Raw genomic sequence first — 17,088 nt, 5'->3', positions numbered from 1 at the left:
TGAGAGTTGGGGAAGACAGGAAGGGCAAGGCCTGGGGAATCTCCAGGTCTCAGAGTGAGGACCAAGGAGGCTAGGAGTGTCCAGGAAAGGCCTTGCCTGGCAGTCCCAGTGCCCTCCCAAGGACTGAAGTTCCGCAGGTCCTTCCCTTGGAGCTCACCTAGGCCTGGATCCACAGAAGCCTCGGGCAGTGGGGAGAGGTATTCTAGGGTGTTCTAGGGTACGTGGGCTGCAAACTCAAATGCCTTCAGGTAATGAAGATCAGAAAGTGGAGGTGCTAGACAATAGGGAGTGGTGAGGACTCTGGCAAACGGAAGAGTACATGCCCTGCTTAAAGACATGGAAATTCAAATTTTGGAAAAACACTATGCTGGCCAAACTAAACACTCATATTTGGCCCACAGGCCACCAGTTTGAGACCTCTGGTTGAAAATGTTGAGAAGGTCTTGGGGAGCCCTGCAGAGTCTGGAAACCTCTCTTGGACAAGGACAGAGCCCTCTGTCAGGGCTGGAGGACCTGGCTCCCCCTGAGACTTTTCCAGTCCAACCCTGAACCCATACTTCCTGGCCACCTGAGGGCTAGCCCCACTGCCCTCTCAGTTAAAAAGGGGAGGGAGGTCTGGGTGTCACCAGAGTCCCTGGTTTGGGAACCATCATCTGATAAAGGGCTAGAGGCCCCTCCAGTACCTGAGTAGGGGGGGCAGTTTAGGGGCTGCGGTCTCTGCATTGGGTGCGGAGAGAGTTCAGCTACCAGATGAGCACTGAAAACCAGGACCCAGCTGCCCCTGCTGTGCTGACCCCTGCCACCTTCTGATACCGGCTTCCCTCCCAGATGAAGCTGTGGGGGAGCGTTTGCGGGGGAGGAGCTATCACCTTGTGTTACTAAAGTGCTAGTGATGTCTCCACTAAAGGGACTGAGTGAGTGCCAAGCCAGCAGTGGGGGTGGGGCTGAGTTTTCCCCCCACCCAACTAGACAGGCTCCTGAGCCAGGGGTTGAGGCGAGAGGGACTGTAACACAGCCATTCTGGTTGGGAAGGGGATGGGACTTGCCTAGCTTCTTGGTCCCTGCAGGTAAAGGAGAGGGGAAGAAGGCTGGAGGAGAGGATTGTGGGAAGGACAGAGGCAGGCCCGGTCCAGGGATGGCCTGGTTCCTGGAGGTAGGCAACTCCTGGGAACAGAGAGGGCTGGTCCCCTTGCGCCTGGCCTCTTTGACTCTTTCCCGCCGATCTCCCTTCCCACCCAGGAGAGGGCTGCCCTCTCCTCAGCAGTCCTGGCCTTCATTCTATGCACAATCACTGTAAGGGCACCCCCAGGCCAGGCTGAAGGGGTTGCCCCCCATCTGCAATAATCCCAGAGTGGAAGGCACCCTGGGGTGAAGAGGGGGTGAGAAAGGTACCAGGTACGAAAAAGATATTCCTTCACTCAAAACCCAGAATACAGGCCAGGCCTAAGATACCCCTCTTCCTGACCATTTCCATTGGGCTAAGCCACTGAACTTGGAGGGGCTTCTTATAAACACTGCCCACACACTCCATTGGTTTTCATATTTTCATAAAACAGCTGAAAGGTACCTGAAGGTTTCCTGGAGCCTCCTTTTATTATTTTCACCCCTGGGGATCCCATGGCTTAGGAGATTTTTCTCCCAAACAAGCCTCATTTCTTGGGGAGTAATTAATTCTCCCACATTAAATTCTCTAGAGCCCAGCTCTGGCTGGAGCAGATAAATGCTGCCAAGGCCTCAAATAAGCTTCTAGGGCCTGAGGGTAGGGATAGCTGTATTCTGTTAGATTGCTTGATAAGAATTCTCAAAAGCACTCATGGGCCCCCAATCTTGTCTCCATTGACCCTCGGGGTCTGAGACCCCAATTTGGGAATCACTGGTTTAATCATTCAGCATCCTATTTACAGAAGGGGAAGACCCAGAGGTGGGAGGTGACCTGCCCAGAGTCACGAGGAGTGTTGATGGCAGAGGTGGGACCAGAACCCAAGTCCTTCGGGTACAATCAGAACACCCGCAGTCCTGACAACACCCCACTCCACCTTTGCTCCTGACTCCAGGAACCACTAGCCATGCCTGACAGGTTGTCTCCTTCCCTCAGCACAATTTCGGGTGATTTTCCCTCCATGATCTCGCTTCCTTCCCTGATCGTCCCCCACTCTTGCCCACTTCTGTTTCCTGTTCCCGATCCCACTTCCGTGTATTTACTAAGTCTGTGCCATCCCCAGTCCCCCCACCCCACTCACCCCTCTGCGCTTCTCCCAGGAGGGGCAGGGGCCCCAAACTGGGGCTTCTTTATTGAGACTTTTTTGTACACCACAAACTTTTTGTATATTTTTAATTTTGCTGCGACATGAGATATTAAAAGTCATTTCAGTATGAGCTGCTTGTGTCCTATCGTTTCAGCTGTTTTGGGCCCGAGGAAAGAGAGACTGGGGAGGAGGGATACGGTCTCCACAATCCCTGTGGCTCCCTGTTGATTGGACAGAATTTCAATCAATTAACCAGAATCCCAGGCCCAAAGGCATTAGGGATTATCTCCAAACTCCTCATTTTACAGATAGAGAAAACTCAGAGGGAGGGGGTTGCCAGAGGTCACAGATTGAGTCCAGGGCAGAATCAGGCACCGCACTGAAGTTTCTAACTCCCCTAAAACAAATATGGACTGAGTACCTACTATGTATCAGGCACTGTTCTAGGTCCAGTGAATGAGACAGATACAATACTGGCATGGTCCCTGCCTTCCGAGAGCTTACATTCTAGAGGACTTCATTGTTGTTATTGTTAGCTGCCATCAAGCAGGCCCGCAACTCCTGATGACACCCTTGAATGCACAATGGAATAAAATGGTGTCTGGTCCTGCTCCATCCTCATGATTGGTTACTGACGGAATCTGTTCCAGAGGTCATTGCCCCTTAAATGTCTTCCTACCTCCAGGATTTCCACCCTTCAATCTAGTGGTTCTCAAACTTCAAAGTGCATCAGAATCACTTGGGGGAGGGAGGGCTTGCTTTAAATGCAAATTTCCATCTCCATAAACAGGAGGCTAGAATATGCCTGGGAATCTGCATTTTTTAAGTTCTCTAGGGGATTCCGATGCAAAAGGTCTGAGGGTTTCACTCTGAGGACCTTTGCTTCAATGCATTCTCCCCACATCAGTTACCAGAGGTTCTTCCTAAAACACAAGTCAGATTATGACACTTCCTCACTCTAGAGCCTCTCATAGCTCCCCAGTGCCTGTAGGATAAAAGTGAAACCTTTTTGCCTGATGCTGACTTTCCACAAACTAGGCCCAAAATACCTCTTGAGCCTCAGCTCCAGCATTACCCGATCCAGCCCCACCAACAAACTGCCTTCTTGCTTCTGTGACACTCTCTTGGTAGCTACCCAGCAATCTTTCTCACCATCCTTTCCTGCAGGCAGAAACCCAGTTTCCTTTAGGGGTCTCTCTCCCAGGTGCTCCAGGAACATAACTCCCTACCTCACCCCAGGAGGCAAATCACGATTGGCCTAAGACAGTGGTTCTCAAAGCGTGGTCCCCAGTCCAGCAGCACTAAGGAGATTGTTAGAAATGCAGATTCTCAGAGCCCCACCCCAGACCTACTGAATCAACCACTGTGGAGGTAGGGGGCAGCGATCTGTTTTTACAAGCCTTCCAGGTGATTCTGATGCATGCCCAAGTTGAGACCCATTAGTCTAAGATAATTCCTCTGACCAAAGACTGATAAGGGCAGGGGTGCGTGATCCAATCCTGGTGAGGAGAGACTGCTATGTGTCTCCCAGAATCCATGCTCTCCTTCTTGTAGAATAGCTGGGCACACAGTCACCCAGAATAAAAGACTACTTTTCCCACCTCCTTTGCCGTGAGATGTGGCCATGGAACAAAGTTCTGGCCAATGAGATGTAAGCAGTAGAACTTTGTGCTATTTCTAGATTATCCCTTTAAAAGGAAGGGTTGTGCTCTTTCCTTCCCTGGTTTACCCTTCCTACCCACTTTACCGCAGCTGTGTGGACAGCCATCTTGCAGTCTAGTACAAAACCCTGCTATGGGAGAGAAACAAGATGGAAAAAGCCAGGGTCCTGGACACGTGGAGCTGCCATACCTGCCCCGGACTGCTTGTGCCTCTACTTTGATGTGATAGGACAGAGAAACATCTATCATGTTTGTTGTTGCTAGGTGCCCTCGAGTCGGTTCCAACTCATAGCAACCCTATGTACAACAGAACGAAATACTGCCTGGTCCTGCGCCATCCTCACAATTGTAATGTTTGAGCCCATTGTTGCAGCCACTGTGTCAATCCATCTTGTTGAGGGTCTTCCTCTTTTTCGCTGACCCTGTACTTTACCAAGCATGATGTCCTTCTCCAGGGACAGGTCCCTCCTGATAACATGTCCCGAGTATGTGAGACGAAGTCTCACCATCCTTGCTAATGAGCATTCTGGTTGTATTTCTTCTAAGGCAGATTTGTTCATTCTTCTGGCAGTTCATGGTATATTCAATATTCTTCACCAACACCATAATTCAAAGTCATCAATTATTCTTTGGTCTTCCTTATTCATTGTCCAGCTTTCCCACGCATATGAGGCAATTGAAAATACCATAGCTTAGGTCAGGCGCACCTTAGTCCTCAAAGTGACATCTTTGCTTTTTAACACTTTAAAAAGGTCTTTTGCAGTAGATTTACCCAATACAATACATCTTTTGATTTCTTGACTGCTGCTTCCATGGGCATTGATTGTGGACCCAAGCAAAACGAAATCCTTGACAACTTCAATATTTTCTCCATTTATCATGATGTTGCTTATTGGTCCAGTTGTGAGGATTTTTGTTCTCTTTATGTTGAGATTGAGGTGCAATCCATACTGAAGGCTGTAGTCTTTGATCTTCATCAGTAAGTGCTTCAAGTCCTCTTCAATTTAATTAAGCAAGGTTGTGTCATCTGCATATTGCAGGTTGATAATGAGTCTTCCTCCAATCCTGAAGCAGCGTTCTTCTCATATAGTCCAGCTTCTTGGATTATTTACTCAGCATACAGATTGAATAAGCATGGTGAAAGGATACAACCCTGACACACAGCTTTCCTGATTTTAAACCACACAGTATCCCCTTGTTAGAATGACTGCCTCTTGGTCTAAGTACAGTTTCCACATGAGCACAATTAAGTGTTCTGGAATCCTCATTCTTCACAATGTTATCCATAATTTGTTATAAGCCACACAGTCGAATGCCTTCGCATAGTCAATAAAACACAGGTAAACATCTTCCTGGTATTCTCTGCTTCAAAGATCCACCTGACATCAGCAATGGTATCCTTTGTTTCATGTCCTCTTCTGAATCTGGCTTGAATTTCTGGAAGTTCCCTGTTGATGTATAGCTGCATGTGTTTTTGAATTACCTTTAGCAAAATTTACTTGTGTGTGATATTAATGACACTGTTCAATAATTTCTACATTCTTCCACCGTGTTTAAGCCACTGTTATTTTGGGTCTTTATTACAATGGACTTATATCTTGGCGAATATATCCAGCCCCAAAGGGAAGTCTTTTGAGAAATCTCTGGGAAAGGTTTTCGTCCATAATAAAAAGACATACAAGAAGAGGAAACACGTGGCCTTGTCTTGCTGGATGGCATCATGTCTGTGTAACTCCTAAAGCTGCACCAGCAATCTTGCCAACAAAGTAGGAAAATGTAAGGAATTTAACGACATTGTGGAACTGCTCGATTAACTGGCCCTGAAATTACTTCCCTTTGGACTTCTTGTCTTGAAAGATAATAAATTTTCCTTATTGTTTAAGCCATCTTTGGTCAGGCAGTCTTACTTGCAGCCCAAAGCATTACAGCTCATGCATCCCGTGTTTGCTCAAGCTGTTCCCTCTGCCTAGAGTGACCTTCCCCTTCCTTCCATTTGCCTTTCAAGGCTCAGCTTGAATACCATGGGCATGGTGAATGGCTCCTGATTCTGCCTTTCCCAAACAAGTTGTTTTGCCGTATATCAGAGTTCTTTGACTATATGTCTTTCTTTCTAACCAGACCAGGGTCAGCATATGCACTGCATATCTGCTGCCATTCCCCGCCCTCCTGCCCGGTGGCTGGCATTGATAATCCATCACTTTTTCCTGCTGGGAGTAGATCTGATCTTATAATCCTCCACACAGTACTCCATGCAGTCCCTGCTAATCAACTGGAGGTGGCTCGAAAGAGATGAATCCTATTTGCTACAACTGTCCTGTCTTTGAGAGCAGGCTCTTTGTTTTACTCTTCTCTTTTCTCATTCTAATTTTGATAATAAACATTATCATTGTGTGCTTCTGTTCCCACTTAATCCCTGCAGCAGCCTTCTGAGGCAGGCACCATCATTATCCTGTTTTTGACATATGAGGACTCTGAGGCTCTGAGAGATGAGGTAACTGCTTCAAGGTCATACACATTCGAACCTAGGTCCACCTGACTCCAGCCACTTCCACTGACAGTTTATTAAGCACTTCATTTGTTCATGGGCACTACAGGGAAGACAGAGATAGAGATTTCTGTTTCTAATGGCATTCGGAAAATATATTGTCCTATTTGAGATTACCAGCAGTTTAGTGATGTTGGAGTTAGTCCAGGAATAATGTAAATTCCCATTTTACAGATGAGGAAACTGAGGTCCAGAGAAAGGAAAAGTCCGAGCAAGAGAGCATCTTTCATGCCTTGCTGCTACTCTGAGGGGGAGAATTCTAGACTTGCTGAAGGGGTTAAGTGGGAATGTTGATGCCTGGAACAGAATCAAGGAACTGGGTCACACATCCCGGCCTCCTCCTGCTGGCCCTGCAGGCTGAGTGACCTCCCTCCCTGCTGCTAGGAAGTGACAGGCAGGATGTAGGGGAGCCGGAGGGAGTGGCTGTCTGAGCTAGCACTAAGCAGCCTGGGTCATTTCCCGTTGGAAGGAGTGAGAGAGGGAGAGAGGGAAGGCAGTGGCGGGAGCTCTGAACCTCCGACAGGTACTGACCTGGCACACCGATGCTTCCAAAATCACTTTTAAAGCACTCCAATGCATTGGTCCCTGGACTTTACAATTTATAACCCCTCCCTCATCCCTGGCCTTGTGTCTTCTTTCCACACCTCTGACAAGCAGGGCAGGGCTTTGGGGATTATTGTTCCCATTGAAAAGATGAGGAAGCTGAGACCCAGAGAGTCTACAATAAGTCACCTGCCCCGGGTCATACAGCAAATTCGCCCCCCGAGCTTGGGCCTCAGAACCCAGGAGTCATGACTGAGGTGTGCATCGGTTAATCAGGCCCTGTCCAGCTGTCTGGGGCAGAGTGGGGCAGAGTGCACAGTCCCTAGAGGTAAGCAACACTAGGCCTTAGATCTGGACCAGCCAGAATTCCCAAATCCCCCTCTGATTCACTGTGACCCCCTTGGGCCAGGCTCTGCAATTGAGCCTCCATTTTAAAAATCTGTTTAATAGGGATAACAGTGGTACCTCAACTTTGCGAGGAATTAGTGAGATGAAATGTATACTTAGTACAGAGCCACAAAGGGGGCCTTTCCTCCCTAATATTCTCCCAAGAGATGATAAAATAGGCGAGGATCCATGGACACACAGATAGGTAAATAAATCAAAAAAACCAAACCTGTTGCAGTGGAGTTGATTCCGACTCACAGCCACCCTATAGGACAGAGTAGAACTGCCCCATAGGATTTCCAAGGAGCAACTGGTGGATTCGAACTGCCAACCTTTTGATCAGCAGCTGAGCTCTTAACCACTGTACCAACAGGGCTCCAGTTCATCTTTACTGAATACTTAATAAGTGCCCAAGGAGTCCCATTCACAGATGGCACAAATGGTTAAGTGCTGGACTACTAATTGAAAGGCTGGTGGTTCAAACCCACCCAGAGGCACCTTAGAAGTAAGGCCTGGTGTTCTGCATCTGCAAGGTCACAGCCCTGAACACCCTATGGAACACAGTTCTACTTTGCACACATGGGGTCGCCATGAGTTGGAATCGACTCAACAACAACCAACAATGACAAATAAGTGCTCACTTAGTAAGTGCGCTCTCTCCTAAGTACATTTAATCCTTACAATGTCACTATGAGGTCAACCTAGTATTATGTCCATTTTATAGATGAGGAAACTGAGGCATGAGAGGTTAAGGCCCTTGTCCAAGGTCACATCTTAGTAAGTGGCAAAGGCAGGATTTAAACCCAGGCAGCCTGTCTCCAAAGCCCACACATACTGTCTTCCTTGATACCCATTGCTGTCGAGTCGATCCCAACTCATAGCGACCCTATAGGACAGAGTAGAACTGCCCCATAGAGTTTCCAAGAGGTGGCTGGTGGATTTGAACTGCCAACCTTTTGGTTAGCAGTTGTAGCTCTTAACCACTGTGCTGCTAAGCCTCCTCTTCCTTAATAGTAATTATTAATTTTAAAAAATCATAACTTACTTGGACCCAGTACTCTAGAGTTTATGAAGCAATTTCCCTCATGCTAGTTCACGTATTTCTCACCACAGCAGCCCAGGGAGGGTGACAATGTTTATTCACAATATGTACGGAAAGGGGAAACTGAGGCTCTGAGAGGGGGCACCGACTTGCCTTGTCAAGGTCACACAGAGAAGTCATTGGCAGAAGTAGGGCTGGAACTTAGGGTTTTCTGACTCTGAATTCTCAGCCCCCGTTGGGAAGACCCTTCCTCAGCCCCTACCCCAAGCCCCAAGCCTCCTCAGCAGCCATGCCTCTGACTGGAGGCCTCGGAGAGTTCTCTGCTGGTCAGTTGCTCTGCCTGGGCTTCCACCCTTCAGCTGTAGGGTCCCTAGGTTGTGGCCTCCATTACCACTCGCCCCCCACGAGGCCTCTGCTGCTATCAGACGGGAAGGGCAGGAACTCCCGGCCAGCAAGCCTGGTGGAGTTTCCGACCAGGCAGGAAAAAGAACAAAGGAACTGTTTGAGGGGGGAGACAGGATGGTCAGGAGGGTGGCAGGAGTAGAGACGACTCTTCGCCATGGAATATGAAGTCAAGAAAGGCAAGAAGGTAGGTGGAGGTTGGGAGGGATGTAGGGTAGAGAACCGTCCCCGAAAGGAGACAGGGGAGAAGCCTGGGGGAGAGGGCGAATGGCATAAGTGGGACCTTTCTTTTTACTTGAAAGGACCTTCCTCCCCACCCTTGGGCAGCCAGACACGCAGGCTCCAAACTCTGAGCCTGTTTCCCTGCTGTCAGTTGCTTCTGCCATCCCTAGAATGGACAGATGGAAATTTATTCAGGGACCTTCCCCAGAAATTCGCCCAGGCAGAGTTGGTCTGGGAGATACTCCAAAACTGCCCCCTTGGCGAGCCTGGTGGTCCCTCCTGCAGCTTCTCAGACAGAGGAATGGAGAGCCAGCCAGCAGACCCATTCCCCTGTCCCCTCCTCCCCAGAGAGAAGGATCCCCGCCATGGCAGTTCTGTGCTCTGAGGCTGCCCATCCAGGCTTGAGCCCCCAACCTGCTCCCCTGCTGTGTTTCACCATACCGGTGCCCCTCTCCATCTTTATGAGCGCTCCAGTCCTAGGGCCTCAGCCTGGGGGCCACCCTCCCCATCCTCACCCTTTCCTGGCTCTGAGGGGCTTCTGGTCTGGGTCTCTGGGGTCATGTCTGGTCCTAGGTGGGCATCTCACCTTGTTGTCTTTGGGGTTCAAGGGGCTATCAGATTATGATTCCCAACCCTATTCCCACAGGGTCCTCCTCCCCCAGGGAACCTAGGCAGGGCTGTTCTAAAGACTCCCACGTGAATCATGAAGGGCTAAGAAGGGCGCCAAGACACCCCTGCATGTTCTCTCTTGGTTCATTCCTTCCATAGGTATTTCTTGAGCACCTGCTATGTGCCAGGCATGATGCCCAGGGCTGTTGATGATGCAGTGGTGAGTGAGCAAAGTCAGGCAGGGGCCCTGATCCCTCCCTTGGAGCTCGCAATCTAGTGGTGGAGACAACTACTAATTTTTTTAAAAAAGCAATTAATGTAGAATAGCAGAAAAGGCTCCATACACAGTGCTGGGAGATAGAATATTAGGGACCCAGCCCTGGACCAGTCAGTTTGAGCTGAGATTTGAAGGGTGGAAGGAAAGGGGATAAGGAAGAGTATTTCAGGTAGAGGAATAGCATATGCAAGAGCCCCTGATGGGAGAGAACATAGAAGGAGGAAGGACTGAAAGAGCTCCATGTAGCTGGCCAGAGTGAGAGGGAGTGTGGGGTAAGACGAGGCTGGAGAGGTGGGCAGGGCTGGACTGTTCAGGGTCACGGACAAAACATTTTCCCCTCTCCCCCCACACATACACACACACTCACATAACACAGGATAAAGTCGCAGCCCCATAGCTGGCATTCAAGGCCTCCATGACTTGTCCATCACATCGACCAGCTACAACAGATAGCACAAGACTTCTCCAGACTCATCCTCATCTGGCCTTTGAAAATCAAAAAAACCAAACCAGTTGCTGTTGAGTCAATTCCCACTCATGATGAGTCCATGTGTTGCAGAGTAGAACTGGGCTCCATAGGCACTATGGCTGATTTTTCGGGAGTAGATCACCCGACCTTTCTTCCAAGGTGCCTCTGGGTGGGTTTGAACCGCCAACTTTTTGGTTAGCATCCGAGCACATTAACTGTTTGCACTACTCAGGGACTCCCTTCCAGCCTTTGAAGCCCCCAGGATCTTTTTTCTTTTCTTCATCTTCTTTTTTTTTGGTGAAAATATACACTGCAAAACCCGCTCCCATAAAACAATTTGCGTGTTAACTGTTTAATGAGAAATTAATCTGCTCTCTAAACTTCAACCTAAATCGCAATAAAAAAAAAAACTGGCTCCCATTCCAGTCTCTAGACATAATGATCAGTGACATCCAGATTGTGTCAACATCCTCCCTATTTCTGTTCTAGTTGTTTCATTTCAGCCTCCAGGATTTTGCACCTGCTGGGCCCTCTGCATGGAATGCCCCTTTCCAAGGAGTTTGTCTCTCATTTCGTGGAGCTTCCACATACTCTATCCAGGCTCCATTACATTGTTTCTAAAACATGAGCTATGCGAGCATCATAATCACCTGGAGGGCTTGTTAAACCACAGATTGTTGGGCCCCATACAGAGTTTCTGATCCAGTAGGTCTAGGATTGGCCTGAGAATTTGCTTTTCTAATAAGTCCCCAGGTGATGCTGCTGGTGGTGGGGCCACACTTTGAGAACCACTGGTTTAGATCCTGGCTACTCAAAGTGTGCTAAGCAGCATCATCTGGAAGCTTGTTAGAAAGGCAGAGTCTCAGGCCCCACCCAGACCTGCTGAATCAGAACTCTTGAGCACAGCAGAGTTTGAGACTCACTAGTTTTGGTCATTTATCTCAATGCACCCATGCCCCCACCCCAAGCCCAGGAGTCCAGTTCTCCACTAAATCCCCAGCACCCAGCACAGGGTTGGCTTGCAAGTATGAGTGAATGTTTACTGAACGAATGAATGAGTGAATGAATACACCCATTTGTGGACTAGTTTATTGTCTGTTTACCTGCCCAAGCATGTGAGCTCCCTGAGGACAGGAAATTGTCCTGTTCATGCTTGTCTTGTTGCAGGAGTTAGCCAATCACACTCACAACACGTATTACCCAATGGTTTCCATCTGAGCTGCCTGTTGAACTCACCTGAGGAGACTTAAAAAATCCTAATGCCTGGAGCCCATCCCTAGAGGTTTTGATTCAATTGGTCTAGGGTGTAGCCTGGGCATCTGAAGTTTTACAAGCTCTCTGGGCAGCTCTAAAGTACAGTCAAGGTTGGGAGCACCTGCTCGGAAGGGTAGTTGTCACACTTAAGTGGGCATCAGAATCACCAGGAGGGCATGTTGAAACCTGATTGCTGGGCGCTGCTCCCAGAATTTCTGATTCAATTTGTCAGGGCTATGATGGTTTGAACTCAGCAAGCAGCTCCGCAGGAGAAAAGACCTGGCAATCTGTTCCCATAAAGATTACCATTAACCCGTTGCCATCCAGTCAATTCCAACTCATAGCTACCCTACAGGACAGAGTAGAACTGCCACACAGGGTTTCCAAAGAGCACCTGGTGGATTTGAACTGCAATCTTTTGGTTAGCAGCCAAGCTCTTAACCACTGTGCCACCAGGGCTCAAAAAAAACCCACTGCCGTCAAGTCGATTCTGACTCATAGCGACCCCATAGGGTTCCAAGGCTGTAAAACTCTATGGAAGCAGACTGCCACATCTTTCTGCCGCGGAGCCACTGGTGGTTTAGAACCATCGTCCTTTCGGGTTAGCAGTCAATCACTTTAACCACAGCACCACTAGGGCTCCAGTACACCAAACCCATTGCCGTCGAGTCGATTCCAACTCATAGCGACTCTATAGGACAGAGCAGAACTGCCCCATAGGGTTTCCAAGGCTGTATAATCTTTATGGAAGCAGACTGCCACATCTTTCTTCCTCGGAGGGGCTGGTGGGTTCATACTGACAACTTTTCAGTTAGCATTTGAGCGCTTTAACCTCTGCACCGCCGGGGATCCTCCATAAAGATTACAGCCCAGAAAATCATATGGGACAGTTCTACTCTGTTACACAGGGTTGCTATGAGCTGGAATGACTCTACAGCACCCAACAACAAATGACTGAAGAATCTGCATTTCTTTCAAGTCCCCAGGTGGTGCTGCTGCTGACCCAGGGACCCAGGGGCAGCTTATCCAATCAGCAAGGTAAGCCCAGGTTTACCCGTGTTTACTTACTAATCTGTAATGAACAATTTCACAGGGGTTTCACCACACCACATCAAAGCGAAACCCCTGTGAAATTGTTCACCACAAATTAGTAAATAAGCACAAGTAAGCCCGTGCTTACCTTGCTGATTGAATAATCCGCCCCGGTAGGGACCACACTTTGAGAACTGCTGCTCTAGAGGAGTGCTCAGACTTTCCTGGACCTTTGAGGTTTACATTCTTTTGGTCTCGGCTGGGGGCCTGGGATCTGCACTTTTAATCTAGCACCAGGTCACTTTTACTCAGCTGTCCCCTGGATGATACTTAAATTAACTTTCAGGAAAGTAGAGAGAATAGCCTAACAAATACCTATGCACCAGTCATCCAGCCACATGGAACCCTAACATTTTTTGGAACCTGCCAGAGTCCAGCCCATCCCTTAAACTGGGGCCTAGGCCCTGGCAGGGGTTATACCCTCACTTGAATGTTCAGAATGTAGGTTTTGGAGCCAGACTGCCCAGGTGGACTCGTGGTTCCACCACTACTAGCTGGTGACCTGACTACTGGATGGTGTCCTTGTCTGTAAAATAGAGATCACAGAGGTACACGTGCCGCAGAGTTTTTGTGAGAATTAGGCAACATAAATGAAATGCTGAGCACAGTAAGTGCTCATGAGAGTTAGTTGCTGCTGTGGCTGTTACTTCCTCTGTTTTTTTCCAGGGCTTTGTGGCCCCAATCCGCAGGCTGGTGTTCCCCAAAGCCGCACGCCGGGCAGCCTGCCGAAGCAGTGTGAGCCGCCGGCCACTGCACTCGATGCCCCTGTATCCCCCAGACTATCTCATTGACCCCCAGATTCTGCTGTGTGACTACCTGGAGAAAGAGGTCAAGGTGCGTGCGGGTTGGGCGAAACAATTTCAAGTGAGGGGAAGCCTCATCTCCCCTACTCACCAACCCCTGACCAGGGAAAGCTGTGGCCTGTGGCTCATGGAAAGAGGCCTGTATTCAAGTCAGTCTTGCCTCCGCCTTATGCTGTGCTTCCTCAGCAAGTGACCGCCACATGCTGAGACTCAGTGCTCCCATTTCAACACGGGGCTCTAAACCCACCCTCCAAGGGAGAGGGAATGGGACGTGTTCTGTGCACTGAAAAATCCTACCTTCCGGTGAGATTTGACTGCAGTGATGTTGTTACTCGGGCAATGTCCAGGTTAAAGGAACCCAGTTCAGCCAGCCACAAAGGACCTTAATAATTCAAGGGTATTACTTCTATTTTGTGAACACCATGAAGGAGCAGTGGGGGATCCTCATTTAGACAAGGAAGATTGGTATTGGGGCAGGGTTGCCAGATTTAGCAAATAACAGGCCATCCAGTTAAATTTTAATTTCAGATAAACAATGAGTTGTTTTTGTTTTTTTTTTTTTCAGTATGTCCCAAATATTGCTGGGACTAAAAATATGAAAAGAGTATTTGTTGTTTATCTGAAATTCAAATTTAGCTGGGCATCTTGTGTTTTATCTGGCCATCCTATGTGGGGGTGGGAAAGCTAATTTAAAATGAATCTGCTTAAAAATTGGGGACCGACATTTCACAGAGAATAAAAGAGAAAGGCTCTGATTGGTGGAATTTCCCCCGAAGAATAAATCTAATGAAAAAAGTTAATTGTTACATCAAATAATATTTAAATTATAACTGCAATGATCAGTTAACTCTAGGAATGAATAAGTTATTGACTTTTTGGCATACTTTTTCTGACAAAATTATATACTAATTGGATACAACATTCTTCCCTCTGCATTTGACTTTTGCAGCAAGATCATAAAGAGGGCAAGTGATTTGCACAGTCAGTTGATACTGGTGCTGGGGGTGGAGATCGAGCCACTGATGTGAAATTCACACGTGGTCCATTCTTTCATGCTGTTATAGTGACTTTTGCTTCCCTATGGAACTCACAGCTGCCAAGACCAAATAACTATGTCCCAAGGCAATATAGGAGTCCCTAGGTGGTAGAAAAGGAGCCCTGGTGGAACAGTGGTTATACAGCTCGGCTGCTAACCAAAAGGTCAGCGGCTCGGCGATTCGAACCCACCAGCCACTCCATGGAAGAAAGATGTGGCAGTCGGCTTCTGTAAAGATTTACAGCCTTGGAAACCCCCACGGGGCAGTTCTACTTTGTCCTATAGGGTCGCTATGAGTCGGAATCCACTCAATGGCAGTGGGTTTGGTTTTGGTTACCAAAAAAAACCCAAACCCGTTGCTATCTTAGGTGGTGCAAATGATTAGTGTGCTTGACTGCTAATGGAAAGGTTGTTTGAGTCCTCCCAGAGACACCTCAGAAGAAAGACCTGGTAATCTACTTCTGAAAAATCAGCCACTGAAAACCCTATGGAACACAGTTCTACTCTGACACACATGGGGTCATCAGGAGTTGGAACCGACTCAACAACTACTGGTTTTAAGGCAATATAACCAAGCACTTGAGAGTGTGGGCCCTAAAGTGTGGGTGACTGACCTGGGAGTCCAGGTCTCCCCCTTTGTAACTGTACAATCTTATACTTAGCTTCTCTGTGCCTGGGTTTCCTTTTTTTTTAATTTTTATTTTTTATTGTCCTTCAGGTGAAGGCTTACAGAATAGTTTCTCATGAAACAGTAGTACACATATTGTTTTATGACATTGGTTAACAACCCCACAACCTGTCAACCCTCTCTCCCTTCTCAACTTTTTTTTCTTGTTGAATCTGTGCCTGGTTTTCTGATCCTTAAAGAGAAGATGAACAAGTGATGTAAAATGCTAAGAACTGTACTTGGCTTCTTGGAGCCTTGGTGGCATAGTGGTTAAGAGCTATGGCTGCTAACCAAAAAGTTGGCAGTTCGAATGCACCAGCTGCTCCTTGGAAGCCCTATGGGGTAGCTCTACCCTGTCCTATAGGGTCGCTATGAGGAGGAATCCACTTGAGGACAATGGGTTTGGTTGTTTTTTTGTTTGTTTGTTTTGGTGCTTGGCTTCTAGAAAGGAAATCAATAAAAGTTATCAACGGTAATTATTATTAAGTCAGATATTCCTATTTCAGTCTACCCACACTGTGTCCTTGAGGAAGCCAGGGTCCTCCAAGGCTTCAGGGTGACCTCTCTCTCCTCCTCACCCCATTTCCCATGCAGTTCCTGGGCCACCTCACCTGGGTGACCTCCTCACTGAACCCTTCCAGTCGGGACGAGCTCCTGCAGCTGCTGGACACCGCCAGGGTGAGGATCTGGGGAAGCGAGAGGGCAGCCCTCTTCCCCTTCTCCCTCTCCCACGCGGCACCCAGGGGCTCAGGTGATTCGATCCACCCCACAGCAACTGAAGGAGCTGCCGCTGAAGACCACGGCGGAACAGGACAGCATCCTGAGCCTATCGGCTCGCTGCCTGCTGCTCACCTGGCGCGACAACGAGGAGCTCATCCTGCGTATCCCCACGCACGAGATCGCTGCCGCCTCCTACCTACAGGACGACGCGCTGCACCTGCTTGTGCTTAAGACCGGTACAGCGTGCGGGGCCTGGCCGGGGCAGGGCCCGACGCGTCGGTAGGACTTGGGAATGGACGGGACCTGGGGCAGCAGCCGGGCCTGAGGCTGAATGAGGGAGTTCCTGGAAAGGGCTGACCACACTACCCCGAGACTAGGGGTGGGCAGGGGCCATATACAAGTTGTCGGGACCAGAGGTTGACGACAAAGGGTGACCCACCATCCTGAGCCCAGGTGGCGGAGCCTGGGAAGGATGGACAAGCTGGAATTGGGAGGCCGCTGCAGGGCCGGAAATTAAGAGTTGGGGGAGGAGAAGGTAGGGTCTGAGGCGAGGGTGGGTCTGGGGTGGGTGGAGCGGGTAGGAACTGCCTGGCCACACCATCCTGAGGCCAAGAGGCGGAGCCAAAACTAGGGGTGGGCCTGAGATAAAGAACTTGGAGGGAGGGCCAGGGGAGAGGGGCGGTCTGGCCACACTGCTCTGAGACCTGCGGGTAAAGCCTGAGGCCAGGGGCGGGGCCTAGATTAAAGGCTCAGAGAGGTGCGGCCTGGACGCAACATTCTGAGGCGCGGGGTGTAGGGCTTCAGGCCAGGGGTGAAGCCTGGGGCCGGGGATGGAGCCTGGGGCGGGGCGGGGCCCTAAAGTAAGGACCCAGACTGGGGCGGAGTTGGCCACACAACTTCGAAGACAGAGGTGGAGCCTGAGCCCGGGGACTGAGCCTGGTGCGGCAGGACCCCAGGGCGCGGGGTCAGGTCCCCACCGCCGGCAGCGGGAGGGGGCTGTTAGACCCGATCTCCCACGGCTGACGGCCACCGCGCCTCTCCTAGGTCTAGGCGTGGACCCGGTGCCAGCCGGCGTGGACGCCAGCCCCGGCGGCGCGGGGCGGGACCCAGGGC

At 49.4% G+C, this 17,088-nt stretch overlaps 1 protein-coding gene across 1 annotated transcript in view; it reads left to right on the top strand.

Moving 5' to 3' along the window:
- The first annotated feature begins 8,983 nt into the window (after positions 1-8,983).
- CCM2L (CCM2 like scaffold protein) overlaps positions 8,984-17,088 on the top strand; it is a 17,217-nt gene continuing 9,112 nt past the window's right edge. The window contains exons 1-5 of the mRNA XM_004370591.1: positions 8,984-9,013; positions 13,416-13,583; positions 15,850-15,933; positions 16,028-16,211; positions 17,020-17,086. Coding sequence (XP_004370648.1) covers positions 8,984-9,013; positions 13,416-13,583; positions 15,850-15,933; positions 16,028-16,211; positions 17,020-17,086 — 533 coding nt within the window. The remainder of the gene's footprint in view (positions 9,014-13,415; positions 13,584-15,849; positions 15,934-16,027; positions 16,212-17,019; positions 17,087-17,088) is intronic.

Source organism: Trichechus manatus, unplaced genomic scaffold (assembly GCF_000243295.1).
Source record: "Trichechus manatus latirostris isolate Lorelei unplaced genomic scaffold, TriManLat1.0 scaffold00008, whole genome shotgun sequence".
In the NCBI taxonomy this organism is placed as follows: Eukaryota; Metazoa; Chordata; class Mammalia; order Sirenia; family Trichechidae; genus Trichechus; species Trichechus manatus.
This window is presented reverse-complemented; position numbering and strand designations above follow the sequence as displayed.